This window comes from Cololabis saira, chromosome 5 (assembly GCF_033807715.1).
Source record: "Cololabis saira isolate AMF1-May2022 chromosome 5, fColSai1.1, whole genome shotgun sequence".
Classification (NCBI taxonomy): domain Eukaryota; kingdom Metazoa; phylum Chordata; class Actinopteri; order Beloniformes; family Belonidae; genus Cololabis; species Cololabis saira.
The window spans coordinates 39892235-39914342 of NC_084591.1; the positions used below are offsets into that span (position 1 = coordinate 39892235).

The 22108-nt window shown below is 41.5% G+C and overlaps 2 protein-coding genes across 2 annotated transcripts; both read left to right on the forward strand.

Annotated features, from left to right (window-relative positions):
* The first annotated feature begins 21 nt into the window (after positions 1-21).
* LOC133444320 (kelch-like protein 6) lies at positions 22-8379 on the forward strand. Its single transcript, XM_061722026.1, has 8 exons — positions 22-719; positions 3172-3360; positions 5583-5762; positions 5847-6197; positions 6301-6446; positions 7299-7453; positions 7551-7708; positions 7806-8379. The coding sequence occupies exons 1-8, from the start codon at positions 465-467 to the stop codon at positions 7986-7988; spliced, it is 1617 nt and encodes a 538-aa protein (XP_061578010.1). The 5' UTR covers positions 22-464; the 3' UTR covers positions 7989-8379.
* A 3666-nt stretch (positions 8380-12045) lies between these two features.
* cpt1b (carnitine palmitoyltransferase 1B (muscle)) lies at positions 12046-22106 on the forward strand. Its single transcript, XM_061722024.1, is given in 19 exon segments — positions 12046-12106; positions 12109-12185; positions 13560-13699; positions 13851-14022; positions 14179-14280; positions 16014-16151; positions 16242-16319; positions 16445-16552; positions 16638-16722; positions 17670-17865; positions 17958-18143; positions 18266-18371; positions 18454-18570; positions 18660-18824; positions 18925-19059; positions 20363-20515; positions 20612-20725; positions 21546-21638; positions 21744-22106. Coding segments are annotated over 19 exon segments (2355 nt in total). The 3' UTR covers positions 21873-22106.
* The last annotated feature ends 2 nt before the right edge of the window (positions 22107-22108 follow it).

Genomic DNA, 22108 nt, shown 5'->3' on the forward strand with positions numbered 1-22108 from the left:
GGTCACACGTCCCACATCCAAGACCCGAGAATAGAGCAGCGGGTCGAGCTGCGCTGCTCAAAGATCGAAAAATGGACTCTTGTCATTGAAGATTTTACATTTCCAGCTCGTTTTATTCTGCTGCCACGTGTGCCTGAACCCCCCTGCTTTGTTTGGGCCTGTGAGAGCTGAGGCCGGGAAAAAAGGGAACCACCTGGTGGCACATGACGTCCCCGTGTGTGTTTCCTCTGTACTGATTTATGGTTCAGCGTTACGGTGCGCGTCGCTGCGTATCCAACGCCGTAGCCTACGCCGTACCCTACGCCGTAGGCTCTGTGTCGATTTAACGCAGCACCATAATTCAGGCTGTAGTTGTTCCGTCCTCGGTCCGTCCCGGGGGCTTCATAGATATGCTTCGTAAATGTTTTTGCTGATTTGACATATATGTTAAAATCATCTCAATCTGCACAAACTCTGCCAGTAAAATGAAAGCTCTCAGGCGGTGTGTCGCGACTGTCCTCGAGTGGATGAGCGTGTGGTTGAACTATGGTCTCGCACGACTTTTGGGTGCTTTTTTCCCGAGAATCAGCACCTGGATACCGTCTCCGGGCCTCGGGCCCGGGGCACTGGCTCAGTCCGAGCCGGAGGAGTGGACGACTGACCAGGCGCTCCGCACATATCACCATGGAGACGACCGCGAAACCATGGTAACCATCCAAACCAGCACACACGCCTTTCATGTAAGTATGAAGCCAACCATTGGTCTGACTCGCTGGTCACAAACTAACCAAAAGGAGCAGGAAGTCCATTAATCGTATCTCCATACAAAGATGGAGATAAGCACCTGTTTTCCAATTACAGACCAATCTCTCTATTACCACAGTTTTCAAAAATATTGGAAAAACTCTTTGTAATAAGATAAGATTGAAAAATTTAACATATTAAAGGAGCTTGAGGCAGGATTTATGAAAAAAATTCATATACATTTTAAGTTTTCTAGTAATAATGTCAGATGAAGCGTTCCAAACCAAAAAGAAGGAGCCCTCTAGTGTATCTCTCCTTTGCCTTGAACAGGCTGTGTGCTGCAAAATGTGCTGCAATTCGGTCCCGAATTTCCCGCGCTGTCCTGCGGATGTGACGTCACATGACACTGCATGCACGTTCTCCCCGTTCTCCCGTGCCGGTGTCGGTGCTTTTTTTTCCCACCTGCTTTTTTTTATCGGAGGTCTCCCGTACGTGATGACGTTCCGTCTTGTGATTGGCTTGGATTGTTCTCATTGTTGCAAAATAGTCATAATACATTATATAAATATAATTAAAAAAATGTAACGTCAACTAAGTGCTCACTGATTAATCCGCAATTGCCAAAAAAGACGTTTTGAATGTGAAGACATGGTGAAAAACTACCTTCCTAGCTTAACATGGCAAAAAAATACCATCGCGGGGAATAAATGCACACTTCCGGGGAAAATATTTCAGCCCTATACAATCTGGTACTCACACCGGCTTCACTGTTGGCTGCAGTACCCCCCGACGGCCGTCGTGGCGAAGGGTGGCGCTAATGAGTCTCATTTCTTAAAGGAGCCTCATGCTCCTTTTAAGTAACTGCCAATATGGATTTAGATCTAATAGATCAACAGCAACAGCAATAGACAACAAGGAATACACGGTTGGGGTGTTCATAGACCTAAAAAAGGCTTTTGATACAATAAATCACAAACTACTGATGAATAAACTTGAAATATATGGCATAGCACATTACTGGCTCTGCAGCTATCTTGAAAATAGACAACAATATGTACAACTCAACAATGTCAACTCTGACTTGCTGAGGGTAACCTGCGGGGTGCCACAGGGATCTATCCTGGGCCCCAAACTCTTCATAATGTATATAAATGATATATGTAATGTGTAAAGCTTATAAATTGTGTACTGTTTGCAGATGATAGCACATTGCTGTGCTCTGGAAATGATATGGAGGAGCTTCTGAATACAGTTCAACAGGAACTGAAGACCTTAAAGCGATGGTTTGATACCAATAAATTATCATTAAATTTAAATAAAACAAAATTTATATTATTTGGATATCGGAAAACTAATAATAACATAAAAATTATGATAAATGATTATTTTATTAAATATTTTATTAAAATTTTGAAATAGAAAGAGTTTATGATCATACATTTTTGGGTGTTGTTATTGACCATAAACTGTGCTGGAACCCACATGTTGATGATTTACGGGCAAAGGTATCTAAATAAACCGGAATATTGCACAAAACCAAGGACATCCTCACTCATGACTCCCTGAATATGTTATACCGTTGCTTCATTGTCCCATTCATCACTTATTGTGTGGAAATCTGGGGAAAATACATACACAACAATCACAGACCTGATTTTTATCTTACAAAAAAGATCCATTAAGAGTTATAAACAAAGCAAGTTATCGAGAACCAACTAATAGATTATTCATAAATTCAAATGTGCTTAAATTCAGAGATTTAGTGGACCTTAAAAAAACGCAATTTATGTTCAAAATCAACAATAAAACACTTCCTGACTGTATTCAGAAGCTCTTCCAAAGCAGAGTTAGCCAATATGAACTCAGGGGAACATTTATGTTAAGGAAAACAAAGGCAAGAACCAACGTTAAACAACGAAGCATCTCAGTGACAGGAGTTAATTTGTGGAACAGCTTAAATACAGAAATGAAAATGTGTAGCACGTTATTACAATTCAAAAGCACCTATAAATACAAAATAATTAATAAATATAAAACAAAGGGATAATACACATAGGCATGGACGTGTGTGTGTGTGTGTGTGTATGTATACATATATATATATATATATATATATATATATATATATACACAGTATGCATGTGTGTGTGTGTGTATGTACTATTGTATTATTGCTTATACAAATACTGTATGGAATGATATTTATTAATGACATTGCACTAGTTTATAAAAGCTAACATTTTTTGTGAAAAGGTTTGGTCCTTGGTCTTTAGCTAAAAGTGTGTGTGTGTGTGTGTGTGTGTGTGTGTGTGTGTGTGTGTGTGTGTGTGTGTGTATACCAAAAATTATATATATTTTTTTGTATAACACCGACGAATTACACTTGTACTTTGGGTTTGTGAGAATTGAAAGGACCAATAAACTAAACTTAAGCGACTCATTTTAAAGGTGGACCTCCAAAGGCTGTCTGAGAGCAGTGAATACTTCCGCGGCCTGTCCCAGTCCAGCATGAGGGAGACCTGCGAGAGCCTCATCCACCTGGACCACGTCACCTCCTCCACTTTCCACAATCTCCTTGAGTTCTACTTCAATCACGTTTTCAAAGTTACTCCCCAAGAGCTGGGAGAACACATCCAGGTACTGAGACAAAAACATAATCTGGCTGATAGTCTCCATCTCTAGAGGACAACTAATGCTGTCCTGTGGTGTAACCTGACCAGGGCCGGCCCTAAGCAAAATGTGATTTTGGGGCCCTCTATTACTGACAATAATACTGATTATTGATCATTCACATGCCAACCGTCCCTTGAAAAATGGAATCGTCCCGTATTATAAACTAAAGTACGCGTCCCGTATTGAGCTGAAAAGGGAGGCACCTTTTCCGTATTATTATTATTATTATTATTATTATTATTATTATTATTATATGTGGAAGTCAAAAAATAGTCAAATGCCAATGGAAAATGGCATTGAGCTGTTGAGTTCATAAGTTATTTTTTTCTGTTTTACTCCAACTGTAGCTACAGTCATGGCCATTGAGGCACAAATATGTTTACAAGTTTTCTACAGACTTTGGCCGGGTTTCCCAGATCCAACCTCTCTTAAGGATTTAAGAGAGGTTCAAAGAAGGTTTGAACTAAGAGAGAACCCTAAGATACGGGTGTTTCCCAGATGACTTCTTAACACCGTCCTTTAGTTTCGCTCTTTCAGAAGCTCTTTGGAGCAGCTGTGTGGTTCTGAAACCAAATCAATCGATGCCAGGCAAATCGATCACCGATCACTATCAGCGCATTTTCACATGCAGCACTGCTACCTAACGCACTAATTCACTGCTGCCTGTGCGTTATAATGAAAAATTAAGATGATAAATATAATTCAATGACCCTTTTTCATCCAAACCGTGTGTTACTCCGTTATTTCTGGCTACAGTGAGGCTTTTTTCCCCACACGCAGAGACCGGGAGGAAACGGGGTGGGCGTGTGTGTGCGTTCAAAAACATGAGCCAAGAGAAGGCGAGTTTCGCAAATCGCAACGTGGAATTACAGCAATCCCTGGTTTTTCATAGGGGTTATGTTCCAAAAAGAACCCGTGATAAGTGAAATTCTTTTTACAATTATAGACGGCTTCTAATTGCGGAGATCACCGCCTCGCACGTATTCCACTGCTCTTCTGATGTTGCTGCATCCCGACTCTGAAGCGTCTTTTTATCCTAAAGCCGCGGTGCAGCTGTGTTTTTTCAAGAGAAGAAAATAGTTATGGGTCGTTGTCTTCGCTCTTTTTTCTTCTGGGCAAAAAGATTCTTTAATATAAACCGACACCATTGATTATATTTGAGACTGTAATGAACGATTCATCAAAGGATCCCTGCTTCCCTGTCATCACACAGGTGTAGGTCCGCTCGGGCTCGGGCTCGGCAGGAGGATAAAAACAGTTCTGCTTCGCGCACGGCGACGCGGTTGATTTGCAGCGAGAACATGCTGTAGAGCAGCCAAATTATCAAATAAATGATATTCATGATGATCGTTTTATTTGTGCGTAATGCATAAAGCATATACAGGAACACACTTGTTATTCCTTATTTTTCTTTTTTTTTTCCCTTTGCTGTCACCAATAAATGCTAAACAATATAAATCTAAAGTATAAAATAGATCAAAATTTGTGCGGGGTGCATTGTTTTAATATCTCATTGCTTGGTGTGATATTGATTTGCCTGACGCGCCTGGATCTGTGAGTCTTTGTTCACTAAGATGGTTGTAAAGACTGGGTCAGCAGCATCTTTCATTTCCTTCTTAATGAAAGAGATACTTAAGCTAAGAGCAACTCTGGGAAACGCGATTTTCTTTCACAGGCTCCTTAAGAAGGTTTGAAAGAAGTCTTTCGCTGTTAAGAACTACTTAACTGATCTGGGAAACCCGGCCTTTGTTTGCACTTTTGTTATTTCACTAAAAATGTGCACTATTACATAATGGATGTTCTGCTTGCTTTCTATTATTTTATATTAAGTTATACAATTTTAAGCAGGACAGGTTTCTGTTTCAGAAAGATACTTATTTTGTTCAGTTCATTTTGTTATTTCGTATTAAAGTGAATTGCTGGATAATAATTTGTTTTCCCTGTGTTCATGGCATTCAAAAATATGAATCTAATTCCATTCAAGTTTGAGTCAAATAGTTAAAAAATCGTTTCACTCACAAAAAAAAGGGCTAAAAAAATTCACCACGCCAGGAAGGGTGAAGGCAATCGGGTTGGCCTGCCCTGCCGATGAGGTGTCCCTTATTTATTTTTCAGGGAGTTGGCAACCCTAAACCTGACCTAAGGCCCATCACCTTTCCCTTGCTTCCTTCCCCCCGACTCCCAAGGTAAGCAGCTATCTCCTGGCCGAGGCCTTCCTCCAGAGATGCTTGTCAGCCTTGGCCGATGACCTCAGTCCGTCAAACTGTTTGTCATACCTGAGTCTTGCTGACAGCATTGCCTGCGCAGAGTTGAAGATGACCGTATTCTCATACCTCAGCAGAAACCTCCTGGAGCTGCCACAGATCCTCAGGTATTCATTTGTTTTAATACCTTGACTTTTTGCAACATTTGATCTTTTTTTTTTTCCTCATGACGGAGCTAATTTACACCTCAGACTTCTGAATAATGAGGAGAGGAAGGATGTTGTGAACTTGAGGATACAAGGAGAGCGACACGTGTGCAGCCTCAGGAAAGAAAACCTGACTTCTTGGAAAGATCCGGAAACGGGGCATGCCCGACACATTTTCACCCTAGGAGAGGACGGCGGAGAATGGCGCCCGGTGTCAGAGCTTCCTTTCAGGGCGGATAAGTGGTGTTTTACCACGGTGGTGCTGTACAACTACCTGTATGTGATCGGGGGCTACAGGCAGCGGATGAGGAGAGGCTGGGAGTTCAAGATGGCTTCCTTTAGGTATAACCCCTTTACTCATTCATGGGTCACCACCTCACCTCTGATAAAGGTATGACAGGAATTTAGCTGGAAAACCCGCCCGACTGTGATACCCAGAATATATGTTGTATTTATGACACTGAAGAAAACTGTCCTCATCTGTTTCTGTGCAGCAACGGAGGCATTTCAGTGCAGTGGCCTGTGAAGGCTGTATTTACGCCGTGGGAGGCTGGTATTTGGACTCGTTGGTGACCCCAGACTCCAACACAGCTCTCTACACAGCTGTGGAGTGCTATGATCCATGGGAGGACGTGTGGAGGTTTGTCACCTCTAGGGGTGGGTATTGGGAAGGACCTCACGATACGATACGCATCACGATACTTGAGCTACGATACGATACACATTGCGATATCCCGATTATGCGATATCCCGATTATTATATTCTACATAGTTCACCGAAAAATTTAAAAATGCATTACACATCTTAAAATCCAAGTTGTATATATGTACATCAGATGATAGTGATGGATCTTAAAATCCGAGTTGCACGTTCATCAGATTATAGTGACAATTCATGGGACAAACTGAGTCAAAACAATGTTTTATTATAACTTTACAAGCTAAAGTTACAACATATTTGTATATGTTTTTCATATTATTTACATCATATGAAATTAACATTAAATTTAGTATGAGGTTGCTTTAATTATGTGGCAAATGATAATAAACACAAGAAAGATGGGTACTAAAACCAAGGACAGGCACAGTGATCAGTCAGTATAGATATAAATCCATAAATAAATAAACCTCTGTCCATTATTTTTTCAAGGACAGGCAATTGTGTTATATAAAAAATAAATTATAAAATGAAATAAAACGTGAAATAAAACCTGAGCTCTCCCAGGGTTGGTAGAGAGTGGCAATGCCCAGGACTGTCACTTAGGTAGGAGCACTGGGTGATATAATGGGAAAAAAATCGGGGATAAAAAAAAAAAAAAATCGATATTCAAATTTTGAATATCGATATTGAATCGGCTGGAAAAGTATCGCGATATATTGCCATATCGATATTTTTGCCCACCCCTAGTCACCTCGTCGTTCCCATCGAGCGGGTTTCTGAGCGTTATGTTTCCCCTTTTTTTCTCAGTTGTGTTTGTAATTCCCGCTTTAGGTTCGTGTCCTCTCTGCCACTCACGGACTTCCGGTTCACCATGTCCTTATCTCACGACGTCCCTCTTGCCACCACCCTTGGCCACTGCGTCTACGTGCTGGGGAGCATCCAGAGGACCGGAGAGAAGTTACTGCTGCAGTACAACACGAGGCAAGGTGCAGAAAATCAGAACAGCACAATCTCTGCTTTCAGGTTTCAGTCCAGTATCAACAGGTCCCTTCTTGTGTCCTCTGTATTCTGTCCCCCTCCTAGACTCCTGGTCTGAATTGCTTCCCACCCTTACCAGGGCAGATGCGGACCTCCCTACCCTTTACTTCCTGGGGGCTACCAACAAGCTGTTCGTGATCGGTGGGAACAACTCTGAGAATGTGGTGACATCCTTCTGCGTGCAGTCAAAGAAGTGGGGACAAGTAAGAAAAGAACTGAATACTTCATCACCTCTTCAAAGGATGCATTCTGTATTCACATCTGAAATCTTTCACGCAAACCTGTCCTCCTTTTTTCCAGGTGCACAGAGCAGAGAAAGTGGCGTACGCAGGACAGGGGACACTTGCAGATGAGCACTTCTTCATGCCCAGCATACAACACAACAGCATCACACGGATGGATCTCCAGACGCTCTCTGTTACAGCGCTGCCTCCTTTACCCGTCTCCACTCGTTACGAGGCTACCTTTCATCTACACTTCTGATATCATAGTTATCCATTATGCACATAAGGTATTATGTGCTTGTTTTTGTGGCTAAATGTCACAACATTTCAAGCGTTCTTTGAGATTAATTTCTCTGGTGAACTATATGTTTTATGCTTAAAATGTTGCTGTACTGTCTTAAAGTATATATCCAAAGACAGGATACCAGAGCCTCTGTATGGACTTTGACTGACTTTACAGTGGGAATTCATAACTTTTAGTCAGTTTGTTACGTCAAATGCAAAATCAAAATAACTTTATTAATCCATCAGGAACTGGTGAGGGACGTTTTGTGAAGCGTCTCTCAACGGGACTGGCACATACGGGGATACTCACAGAATAGACTGCACAGAATCAGCCCAAAGATTTGAAATGAATGAGATAATAAAGTTAAACATGCTTAAAAGTGTCCACGGATAAATGACAGTGGTTAAATAAGGTCAGGAACAGGACAAACCGACCATTAACATGATACCGTTGCAACGCTTGACTTTGGCCACTTGGTCAGGAATGTCAAGTCACTCCAGCGTTTCCACCGACACCTTTTGATCATTAACAGCTGCCAGTTAATGGTTCTTGGTCTCACTGTCCATCCCACATTCAGCGTGGTTTGTGCTCGGTCATTGACGTGGGACTGCATGTCATAGTTCTCACAAGTACTGGAGAAAGTTCTCCTTCTGTGTGTGTGTGTGTGTGTGTTTTGTGTGTGTGTCCACACTGCAGGACCTAAAGCTGATTCTTGTTTTAGAAATCCTTTTATTAGCACTCAATGGCATGTTTAGAGAAAAAAAAAACAGTTCCCAGGGCTCTCCAGGGAGGTTTTAGTGACTGGGGAACCGTCTGAAGGACAGCGTGCATACTAGGAATGGGCGATATTTTACCGTTCACGATATACCGTCAAAAAAATTCCTCACGATAAGAATTTATCATTTCGCGGTAAAAACGATAAATTCCCGTTGATGATGTTTTTGTGTAAAGATGATTTATGGTTCTGCGTTAAATCCACGCACAACAGGAAGGAAGGAAGGAAGGAAGGAAGGAAGGAAGGAAGGAAGGAAGGAAGGAAGGAAGGAAGGAAGGATTGATTCCCCGTTGATGACGTTTTTGTGTAATCGGGATAAATGCCAAAAATTATCGTGATACATTTTTTAGTCCATACCGCCCATCCCTAGTGCGTACCTACATGGATTTATTCCGCAGTCACATTTGCCTGGTCATTCACCACCAGTGTCCAGGATGGAAGTCCATGACCTGCCCTTTGGTCCTTGGAGGATTAAGATCAAAGCATCCTCCCTTCACTCAGAAAACATGACCACGTCGGCAGACAGAGTTGATAAGTTATTGGCGTTCATGATGACTGCGTTATCTCAGCACCTGACTTCGGTTATATGTGGGTCTGGGATCCTGCAATTGTGTGTTTGTATAGAGTATATAGAGCAAAGGTGAGATTGCAAGGTTCTGGAGCGAGAACGGACATGGCGTGGAGCTGAATCTGCAAACGATGACGATATTGTGTCTAATATCCACATGTCGAGCCATGGAAGAACCTGTCACATAAGTGTATTGGAGTAATGGGAAAGCACTTGTGCTCTTAGTAGGTGAAATGTCACATGGCTCTCTCACTTTCATCCCGGCAGAGCCCTCAGCCAGCACAGCTCTTCAGCAGATCCAGTTACGTAGCAGGGACTTTGCAGCACATGAGACCGGTCTCGGTCTATGTTTGGTGTCTGGTTACACAGAGAAGCATGTCAGGGTGAGAGAGGAGAGAGAGAGAGAGAGCTGTGTGGAGGAAGAGGAAGAGGGGGGTATGAAAGCCAAGGAGACGGTGACTATGCTCGCCACCTGAGGAAAGCCACTTCAAGGGCACGGAGCACTCAAGCCGCAGAACAGAAGAATTCGCTGGCTCTGCTACACAGACCAGGACACAGTTTCCTTCACCTGACTTCTCTGGGCGACGAAGGTAAAGTATCTGCCTGCTTCTTTCAATCTTACCCGTATAAGCACTCAGTTTATTATTATTATTAATAATAATAATACTATTGACAGTTGTCAAATAAATAAGGTTTTGTTTACATTTGTATAATGCAAATAAGGATGAGAATTTCCATTTACCGACACGTTTAATATGGGATGCTTTCATTGTGTTACCTGTGAAAAAGAAAATTCTCACAATTATTATGTAGCATTTAACTGACACAGGCGAGTGCATGGAAAAAAAAAAAAAAGTACAAGTTGCACAGAATGTACTGGGTGTTCTGTGATCCCAGAAGGCCGTGACCCCTCCACCCTCCTCCGCCGGCTCTGTTCTGTGTTTATATTTTCATGCCCGTCTCAGACCTGCGCACATGTTCAGCCGCTACACCACTATATCTGGCCGTTGAACTTTGTCCCACTTGGTGACTGCTCGGTCATATGACATGGAAAAAGACATACTATACCTGTCCCCCCAGTCATTGTACGGAGTTATGTGGGAAGTCTAAAATTGTTTAGACTTTTCTGAAGGACATTCAGTTTGAAAAAAGTTTACAATATTTTGACCTTTTTTCATACAGACATTAGGGATGGGCGGTATGGACTAAAAAATGTATCACGATAATTTCTGGCATTTATCCCGATAACAATAAAAATGACGATAAAAAAAAATACCAATTCACCTTTTTAACTATAAATCTATCTCGCTCTCAGATCCACCATGTTTGTTACACAAAAACATAATCAACGGGAATTTATCCTTCTTTCCTTCTTTCTTTCTTTCTTTCTTTCTTTCTTTCTTTCTTTCTTTCTTTCTTTCTTTCTTTCTTTCTTTCTTTTCTTTCTTTCTTTCTTTCTTTCTTTCTTTCTTTCTTTCTTTCTTTCTTTCTTCTTCTTTCTTTCTTTCTTTCTTTCTTTCTTTCTTTCTTTCTTTCTTTCTCTTCTCCATTCCTTCTTTCCTTGTTTTCTCCCTTCCTTCCTTCCTTTTTCCCTTCCTTCCTTCTTTCCTCCTGCTCTCTCCTTCCTTCCTTCCTTCCTTCCTTCCTTCCTTCTTTCCTCCTGCTCTCTCCTTCCTTCTTCCCTTCCTCTTTTCTCCCTTCCTTCCTTCTTTCCTTGTTTCCTTTTTCCCTTCCTTCCTTCTTTCCTCCTTCCTTCCTTCCTTCCTTCCTTCCTTCCTTCCTTCCTTCCTTCCTTCCTTCCTTCCTTCCTTCCTTCCTTCCTTCCTTCCTTCCTTCCTTCCTTCCTTCCTCTTTTCTCCATTCCTTCCTCCTTTCCTTGTTTCCTTCCTTCCTTCCTTTTTCCCTTCCTTCCTTCCTTCCTTTCTTCCTTCTTTCCTTCCTCTTTTCTCCATTCCTTCCTCCTTTCCTTGTTTCCCTTTTCCCTTCCTTCATTCCTTCCTTCCTTCCTTCCTTCCTTCCTTCCTTCCTTCCTTCCTTCCTTCCTTCCTTCCTTCCTTCCTTTTTCCCTTCCTTCCTTCCTTCCTTCCTCTTTTCTCCATTCCTTCCTCCTTTCCTTGTTTCCTTCCTTCCTTCCTTCCTTCCTTTTTCCCTTCCTTCCTTCCTTCTTTCCTCCTGCTCTCTCCTTCCTTCCTTTCTTCCTTCCTTCCTTTTTCCCTTCCTTCCTTCCTTCCTTCCTTTTTCCCTTCCTTCCTTCCTTCTTTCCTCCTGCTCTCTCCTTCCTTCCTTCCTTCCTTCACGTACGTTGTGCGTTGATTTAACGCAGAACCATAAATCAGCTTTACACAAAAACATCATCAACGGGAATTTATCGTTTTTACCGCGAAATGATAAATTCTTATCGTGAGGAATTTTTTTGACGGTATATCGTGAACGGTAAAATATCGCCCATTCCTAACAGACGTGTGTAAGTCCCATATCAGTGACTTAACTTAACGTGTCATGAGCAGACAACAGAAGCATCCCTCACATCTGAGACTGTCAGTTCATCTGGAGAAGAGTACTTCTTTGAATCCTCACTGATCAGTCAACTGGAGTGTGGTTTGGTGCTGAGATGCTGTGCTGTCATGACCGTGTAACTTAGCTACAAACTGATCGTTATTCCTCACCCACGTTAGTGACACACAGAGATGGCTGAGGCGCACCAGGCAGTGGGCTTCCAGTTCACTGTGCGTCCAGATGGGGTGGACTTAAACTGAGCCAAGAGGTCATCAGAAACATCTACCTGTCAGGACTGACGGCATGGAAGAAGAAAGCCATTCAATTCAAGGTACAAGCACTGTCTCTAAAGCTCTGACTCCTTCTTAAACCTGGGAATTTTGTGTACATAAAGTAAAAGTCATCGTAGTGGATATTGGCATTATGCAAATGGAACCTCTGACAACAAAGTATAACTTTTCTTTTCTTGTCTGATCTCACCCCTCATTGCAAAACATAAATGACCAATTCTAACTCTAATAATTATTTCTGGCCTTTTCATGATATACTGTTTCATATTATTATATTAAGTTATGAAATCTCTTGGGATGTTAAACTATAGTATTATATTGTTATATATAATAGTATGGTGATATAATTTGGTTATATGTTATAATATTTTATACAAATTATGTTATATTAGGATATTACTATATTTATTATGCTATATTTATATGATATCATGTTACACCACTCTATATGATAATTATTTATTTGTTCACTCTCGAATCAATATTCTCAACTTATGTATCTATTTTCATCACCTTATTTACACTCAAACACGACACACACACACACACACACACACACACACACACACACACACACACACACACACACACACACCACACACACACACACACACACACTGATGCTGTCTTTTGTCATCGTTTGCACTGTATGTTAATAAATAAAAAAATAAATGAAATAAAAATATATATAACTTTTCACCATGTCAAAAAGTAAAGAAACAATATGAGCAATATTAAGTACCCCCCCATGACATAAAACCTTTGGAAGCAGTCGTTTCTTGTAAGACTGTATCAGTGTCACGTTGGTGGGGAAGAGTTTTCGCCCATTTTCTTTTGCATTAATGCTTCAATCCATTGAACTTTTTGAGCATTCACTCATGTGCATCTCTCTAAAGGTCCCGCCACAACGTTTCATTGAGGTCTGAACTTTAATTCGGCCATTCCCAAACTTTGAATCTGTTATTTAATTAATTTAACGTTTTTCTGTAGCTTTGCAAGTTTGCTTCAGATAATTGTCCTGATGCATGATCCAGGATAAGCCTAATTTTAGCCACAGGGGAGTTCATGGTTGATTTAAGGACTGTAAGATGCCCAGGTCCTGTACCTGAAAAGCTGTGAACGGCTTATGTGTTTTCCTTGTGGCGTTATGTTAATGCACACTTGAATGTCCCAGACCCAAAACCTGCCGATGATTTGTAAATGAACAACGGCATGGTGATAAAAGTTATGTTGTTGTTTGTCTGTAATAACTGTGGATGTCTGCTTTAAAAAAAAAAAGTAACTCAATGATATTAAAGTGTTGAAATATTGCAGTCAGTTTTTCTAAGCCGTGCATTATCTGTCCCACTGAACAGAGCAGAGGTGACACTTGGGAACGGTTGTATTGATTTTGAACTCTGTGTTTTTGTTGACAGAATGGTGTACTCGCCGGAGTCTACCCCGCCAGTCCGTCCAGTTGGCTGATAGTTGTGATCGCCATGATGAGTTCCTTGTATATCAACACAGACCCATCACTAGGAATGATTGACGTCATCAAGGAAAACCTGCCACACAAGTCAGTCGCCCCCACAGCCCAGCATACCGTAAACATTCAACGTTGAGACGTAGTTTATGAATATCAAAACCACAGTCATTCTGCTCCACTATGTTTAGTTTCACGTTCATCCAAATGTTGACAACGGCAGCATTGTGCCTTTTCTGAGCAGAGACTGTATGTCAGTGCAGACCAGAGCGGTGCTGGGGGCCATCCTGTTCGCTACGGGACTGTGGCTGTTCCTCATCTACCTGCTCAGATACACTCTCAAAGCTCTGCTCTCCTACCACGGCTGGATCTTTGAATCTCATGGAAGAATGAGTGCATCAACCAAAGTGTGGCTGGTATGTCCTTCTCTCTCTTTGACTTCTCTCCCTGTTTCTCTCTCTCTCTCTCTGTGTGCTGATGACTTGCTCCTTTTCCCAGTCAGCCTTCTCTGAAGATCTCAAAACTGACTTGGAATATGTTACGATGATGTTGTGGTTTTTTTTTGTCACCAGAGCTTGGTGAAGATGTTCTCGGGACGCAGACCACTGCTCTACAGCTTCCAGGCCTCCCTACCCAGGCTCCCTGTGCCCAGCGTGGAAGATACCATTCACAGGGTAGGCCGGGGCACATTCTCGCTTTACATTACGCAGACCTTCCTCGGATGTCATCCAGGACTTCTGTTTGCATGTCTCGGTTGCCCTGGAGTCCGTTTCACAAAGCAGGTTTAGTGAAAACTCTGAGTCTGTTAACCCTGAAATGAGGGAAACTGAGTTTTCCGTTTCACAAAGGGAGGTAACTCAAACCAGAGAAAGAGAGGTAACTCGAGCCTGTTTCACAAAGAGAGGTAACTTAAGCTCTCGGTCAGTTACCGTAGTAACAGACACTCTGAACCTAACCTGGTCGGGACCAGGTTTATATCAAAGAACCTGGAGTTTCTCTGTGTCTCCGCCTCTTTCAGAGACACACGCACATTTGATTTCCTCATTCATTCAATCAGCAGGCGAGTTTTGGCGAAGTTCTGTCATCTGTCATTAAAAACAGAGTCAGAATATATACCGTATTTTCTGGACTATAAGCCCCACCAGCATACAAGCCGCATCCGCTCTATTTAAAAAAAAAAAAAAAAAAGATATGCAAGCCGCAGATATTTATGTTGTTAGATTAGATATTTACTAGATGTACAGAAGGATTTTGAACTGTAAATGATGTACATGTTTGTACCTAAATAGATCCTTTCCTAACAGTGTCTTTTAACACGGCAGCAACTTTGCTGATTAAAACGGGACAGAACCAAGAGAAAATAACCGGTATTTATTTATCTGTTTATCTGTTTGAAATCTGCTTCTACTTCTATCTGCTAAAGAAGAAGTGGCATATTCTTCTTTGCATTTATTTTGTCTTAGTTTTGATTCTAATTCCGGTTAGAGCGCCCCGGGCAGTGGAAGAAAAATCCACAGAATAGCTGCACCTTTGTATAAGCCGCACGGTTGAAAACCTATGAAAAAAGTAGCGGCTTATAGTCCAGAAAATACGGTATATTAGAAGTCCATTGTCACGAACATGGCATGTCCTTTTGATGAAGACACAATTGATGAAGGTGCAGCATTAATGTGCAGAGAATTAAATATTCGTCGGGAGATGGTTATCAGACCGCGTAATACATGTATATTACAGTACATAGTCTCATTACAGGCTAAGCAATATATGTTAATCCTTTATTTGTTATAATTTTGATGATTGAATTGTTTATTGATTTCATAATATATTCAAATTTTCCGACCTCCACCTGTAGCCTATATTATTACATAAATAAATAAGAGCATAATATGTGTATGTATTGGTTCAATACGGAACGCAACTTTTAATTCCCAAGTACGGTGTGTGGCAATTACAACGTGGTTTTTTTTCCGAAATCTGCTCTCATACTCGCCATACGCACGTATTAACACTTCTAACTCCAGTGGTGTGAAGTATGTGGATCTTCAGAAACTAATGTTTCCTCAAAGGGATTTTGTAAATTGAAATGTTAAATAAAGTTTAAAAAAAAAAAGAAAACGTATGCAGATCTTTTGTTGTCGCCGGTTGCCATGGTGGATCGTTGTATCAGGGCTCAATTGATACTGGCTTTTTATAGTTGTGGTGCATGCGCTTAACTCCAGGTGAAACTACTTAGAGTTGAGTAAATTAACTCTAAACCGCTGTTCTGGAACCGAAAACTCAGAGTTTCCGATCTCAGAGTAGATCATCTAAGAGTTGAAGAGTTCAGGATTAGACTCAGAGTTTGTTGAACCTGCTTTGTGAAACGGACCCCTGGTCTGCCCGGTGTGTTTCAACATCTTTTCCACAGTACCTGGAGTCGGTCCGTCCTCTGCTGGACAACGCACAGTATGACCAGATGGAAATGTTGGCCTTTGATTTTAAAGAATCCAAAGCAGGCCGACTGCAGAGATACCTGGTCCTAAAATCCTGGTGGGCAACAAATTATGTGAGTGGCGCTGACGCGTGATGCCACACTGGAAATTCACTTTGCTTAATTTCTAAATGTTTCACAATAATAACCTGTGGACTTCTAAAGGTTAGTGACTGGTGGGAGGAGTACATCTACCTCAGGAGCAGGAGTCCCATCATGGTTAACAGCAACTTTTATATAATGGTAAATGAGAAAGTGCAACTTTCTTCATTGTTGAAGCTCCACAAAATAACATTTGGATCAAATCTCTGTTTTGTGATACTTGCTCTCTTGCCTGCTTTTGATATGTTGGTTTTGTTCATGCAAAGGACCTGCTGTACGTGACCCCGACGCACCGGCAGGCTGCCAGAGCGGGAAACATTGTTCATGCTATGTTGCAGTACAGACGGAAACTGGAGCGGGGAGAACATGCACCGGTAATTTGCCATTTACAGTATTTATTAATTTTTTTTTGCATTTCCAATGATTTCATCTTTTTTTTTCTTGCTTTTTTTACTTCAGCTGAGAGCTTTGGGGACTGTTCCCATGTGCTCCACTCAGATGGAGAGGATGTTTAACACCACCCGCATCCCTGGCATTGAGACAGGTGAGCACCTGTTCAGGTCGACATCAGCTGACACGATGTTCCAGTCAGCCACACTTTTGGCCACGGCTCCGTGAACTCTGTCACGGCACGTGTTTGCATGAAAAAAATAAAAGAAATCCTCTGATTCCTTACTGATTTCCCTTCTCCGGACTGGCAGGGGTTCATGGGTTCAACAATAACATGCTGCCAGACTGTATCCAAAATATGTTCAATTTAAGACAAAGCCATTACAACCTCAGAGGGGAGAGCAGATACAGAAAATCAACTATCAGAACCAACACTAAACTGAGATGCATTACAGTGGCAGCGGTGGATGGATGGAATAAATTAGATATAGATTTGAAATTATGTAGAACTTTAACTTTATTTAAAAAAACATTGAAAAGAAGGATGATTTCCTTTATATTAAATTAATGAGTGGCTTGATGTTGATTTGGGTATTTATTTAATTGGTGATTTGCTTTGATTTTTTAAGAATGATGGTAACATGTAGACTGCACCTTTATTTTAAAAATCTTCTTTATTTTTTGAGGAATGTTTGTTATCCCTACAGAGGCAATTTGTTTTACGGGCAGTCTTTCTCTTACTTTTTGCTTTTATTTTATTAATTTAATTAATCTTTTTGAGGGTAGGCAAATAATAAGCTTTGCTTCAGCCTACCCCTTTTTCGGTCTAGATGTTATTTGTTTATTTGTATACTGGAAACTTCTTTGTTATGTTTTCCTTGAACAATTGAACGTTTTCTTGTTGTCAGTTTTATTCTTGGTTTTTTATTATTTTTTTTTTGTGTCATGACCGAAAATAAACTAAACTAATTATGGGTAGCTTATTTGGGCCTATGTGTGCTTATGAGAAGACGTGGTATTCCTAGGCATATTTCTGATTTTTAACTCTAATACCTGTTGTTACAACCTTGGCTTTCATTTCTGATTCATCATTATCCGCAGACATTGTGCAGCACCTGACTGACCGGAAGCACCTGACTGTCTACCACAAAGGCCGCTTCTTCCTGCTGTGGCTGTATACGGGAGGCCGCCACCTCTTACCAAGCGAACTGGAGATGCAGTTTCAAAGGATCCTGAATGACACATCAGAACCTCAACCAGGAGAAGTGAAACTCGCTGCGCTGACTGCAGGAAACCGGCATGTTTAAATACGCACACGTGCGGGGACACATACACACTCAGATGTCAGTAAATATACACCATCTAAATTGCTTTCCCTCTCTTTTGTAGAGTTCCATGGGCACGGGCTCGGGTTAAATATTTCAGCCACGGCGTGAACAAAGTGTCCTTGGATGTTATTGAGTCAGCTGCTTTCTTCTTGACACTTGACGATGAGCCTCAAGGTTATGACGAAAAGAAGACCAACTCACTTGATAGTTATGCCAAGTCCCTGCTGCATGGAAAGTGCCATGACAGGTAGTCACAAGGAAGGCCTCAGGCCTCAGGCTTCAGCCTCAGCCTCAGCATGGATACGTTATCTGCAGCAATGCGTTTCCCTGAAACAGCATTGAAAAATGATGTTCTTTCCTTCTTTCTAGGTGGTTTGATAAGTCTTTCAACTTAATCTCTTATCCAAATGGAAAGATGGGTGTAAATATTGAACATTCTTGGGCAGATGCGCCAGTCGTGGGACACATGTGGGAGGTATAAAACTTAATTTAGAGATGGAAATTTAAGTAGAGTCCAGGTTTGAATGCTTCTTCAGCTGTATCTCCTCTCTGTGCAGTATGTTGTTGCAACAGACTGTTTCCACCTCGGCTACACAGAGGAAGGGCATTGTAGAGGCGACGTGAACAGGGGTCTGCCTTATCCCACTCGACTGCAGTGGCAGATTTCACAGGAGGTATAGTAGTTGAATTATTACCAGAGACTATGTCATTTGATTTTAGGAGTTCATCTGTAGTTTATTATTTCCGTATCCTCCAATCTTAGTGCCAAGATATCATAGAAACGTCATACCTGTCAGCCCAGAAGATAGCCGAGGATGTGGACTTCCACGGCTGCCTGTTCAATGAGTTTGGCAAAGGATTGATCAAGAAGTGCAGGACGAGCCCTGATGCCTTCATCCAGCTGGCCCTGCAGCTGGCACAGTTCAGGGTACATCTGCTTTCAGTCAAGCTACTTACAATTTTGCACATTGCTGTCTTCTGAATGCCTAAGAGCATCATGAAATCACATCGAAGCGTTTGCTTTGCAGGATCAGGGTGTGTTCTGTCTGACGTATGAGTCCTCCATGACCCGCATGTTCAGAGATGGACGGACAGAGACGGTGCGGTCCTGCACCCCTGAGGCTGCCGCCTTTGTGAAAGCCATGGAGGACACGGCTTCAACAGTGAGCAAAAAAAAAACCCACAAAAACATAAATATCAGATTTTAAGATTGTGTATGAAAAGCTTTGCCGATAAATTAGATGCTGAGCACATGTTGTGCCCCAAGGGGCCTCGCGCTATGGGCCGTTTTTTTTTTCCTTTTTTCCCTTATAAATATCAACAGTCACGTTCCATTACAGACCTAAATATATACTAGTCTGTGCATATCAATAAATATATGTGCAATGATGACGCGTGTCTGTTGTTCAACACAATGTCGAGAGAACGAGACAGAATCAGGAAATTTCCATCAGGGGATGAAAAAAGAAAAAAACGAAAGAAAATGGAAGAGTTTAATGCCTCTCTGAAAGGCACGTTTGATAAATTTGTTACAAAAATCACCGATCCGCCCGGGTCTCAAGCAGCCGCGGGGCCCCGCGTCGAGGCAAGCCCAGATGATGATGAGGCAGGGGAAGGTATCCAGTATTTTGCTAATTGGAGAGTTAAAATTGCGCATATAGACACCCGATCCGACCCGAAAAACCCAAAAATTTAGCACGCGCGCTCACGCGCAAGGGCCCCCCCAGCCATTTCACACAGGGCCTCACAAGTCTCCCAGACGTGTCTGCATACGCATACGCATACACATACATACATATACACATACAGACATACATCCTACAGCACACTTTGTCTTACTGCAAATTTTATTGGTCTTTGTAGATTTGACTTCTTATTTAACTGTTCAATTTAATCAACACATTTAATTAAGATTTTCTGCAAAATGCAATAGCTTAAAACATTTATCTTATTTTACTCTGTTTACATAGCAATGCTGACACCTATTGATGATTTACTAATACCTTAACAATGATACTCGCAATCGATAAGATAAGGATAATTTAATAGCATTTAATAGTGTTGTAATAACGTATAAATAATAAAAATCTAAAAATAGTCTGATAGACTGTTTAATATACAACACATGACTTATTTTGGAATACAAAGAACCAACTTGACTATGTAAAATGTGAATTAACTTTTATTAGTAACTTTGGTAAGTTTAAGATTTCATAAATAACATCGATGGAGGGGGGCCCAAAAATCACAGTCTGCCTAGTGTAGTCCATTTATTTAATCCAGCTCTGAACGCGCCAGATATGGTGACACTGAATGTCACGTTGTCCTGCCCAGGGCTCGGTCACCAACACCGAGGGGCAGTGTGTCTCGCGCCCTGGACTCTGAACTCTCGTGTTCTTGGGCGGTCATTATGTTAATGTCACCAAAGACTTGCACGAATGTTAAATGGTTTGTTTGTGTGACCAGAACACCTGTAGGCTGGCACTGTTTCGTAAGGCAGCAGAGAAGCATCAAAACATGTATCGTTTGGCCATGACTGGATCTGGCATCGACCGTCACCTTTTCTGCCTTTACATCGTGTCCAAGTACCTGGGTGTGGACTCACCATTTCTTGAGAAGGTTAGAAGTATAACCATGTCATCTTTCCAATCTTTCTGGTCTCTTGTTAACTAGTTTATCCAATGTCTATTCAACTCTCCATGCCCACACTACTAGGTACTTTCCGAGCCATGGAGGCTGTCCACAAGCCAGACTCCACAGCAGCAGCTCAACCTTATGGACATCAACAAGTTCCCTGAGTATGTGAGCGCTGGAGGTGGATTCGGCCCTGTGAGTCATTTCATTTCATTTCAGAGCTAAGGTCCAGTCATACGACGGAGTATTAGGGCCAAACTAAGACAAAAAAATTATGAGAATAAAGTCATATTACGAGAATAAAGTCGTAAAATTACGAGAATAAAGTCATAATATAATGAGAATAAAGTCGTAAATATATTATAATAATAATAATAATAATAATAATAATAATAATGACTTGGATTTATATAGCGCTCTTCTAGGCACCCAGAGCGCTTTTTACAGAGATCATTATTCATTCATACACATCCTCACCGGTGGTAAACTACATTTGTAGCCACAGCTGCCCTGGGGCAGACTGACGGAAGCGTGGCTGCCATATCGCGCCTAACGGCCCCTCCGACCACCACAAACATTCATACACATTCAAACCCATTCACACAGGGCGGGTAAGGTGTCTTGCCCAAGGACACTACGACAGCAAACTGGGACAGAGCGGGATTTGAACCGCTGACCTTCCGATCATTGGACGACCCGCTCTATCACCTGAGCTACTGCCACCCCATATATAACTTCACAAGATACTGCTCAATATTCCTAATTTTAACACAGGGAGAAGATGCTTTTCCTGTTAGAGTTCTCATAAATTATATTCTCATAAATTACGACTTTATTCTCGTAATATTACGACTTTATTCTCGTAATATTACGACTTTATTCTCGTAATATTACGACTTTATTCTCGTAATATTACGACTTTATTTTTTATTTTTTGTCTTAGTTTGGCCCTAATACTCCGTCGTACTGTCACACGGGGATTCATGTCATAACAATTCATCTTGTGCGCACTCAGGTGGCTGATGATGGATACGGTGTGTCTTATATCATTGTTGGGGAACACCTCATCACATTCCACATCTCCAGCAAGTTCTCCAGCTCTAACACAGTAAGCGCTCAAGACGAAAGTCGCTTTTATTGCAGACTGCGGATCTACTTGTGTGGCTATCTGTGTAAAATCAAAACGTCTTCTTCCTCTGCGTGTGACCCGCAGGACTCGTACCGGTTCGGCCTGCACATTCAGAAGGCCATGGTTGACATCAAAGCGCTTTTCCAGCTTGAAAACCATAAGAAGACCGCGGAGCACGCAAAGCACTTAGAAAATGGGAAAAAGCACATTTAGCCTAACCCTGAAGAGAGGGTCCTTGCTGTCCTTCGTTCATGAAAACAGTTCCAGAAACATGTTGCACTTAATGATCTGGATCATTACAGGAGCAGGGCATTCCACTCAGTCGGACATAAGGAATACTTGCTGTTCCTCTAATTTATTTCTATTTATATTGCACTTTCCAGAGCTGCTTTGTTTGCTGCAGAGGGAAATAAATTCTCTTTAATGACAGGAAACCTGTGCCAAAAGTT

Coding starts and splice junctions, on each gene's coding strand:
- LOC133444320 (XM_061722026.1), top strand. CDS start 465: ATGAAAGCTCTCAGGCGGTGTGTCGCGACTGTCCTCGAGTGGATGAGC. Junction 5,763..5,846: donor TCCTGGAGCTGCCACAGATC/CTCAGGTATTCA, acceptor GCTAATTTACAC/CTCAGACTTCTGAATAATGA. Junction 6,447..7,298: donor CCATGGGAGGACGTGTGGAG/GTTTGTCACCTC, acceptor TTCCCGCTTTAG/GTTCGTGTCCTCTCTGCCAC.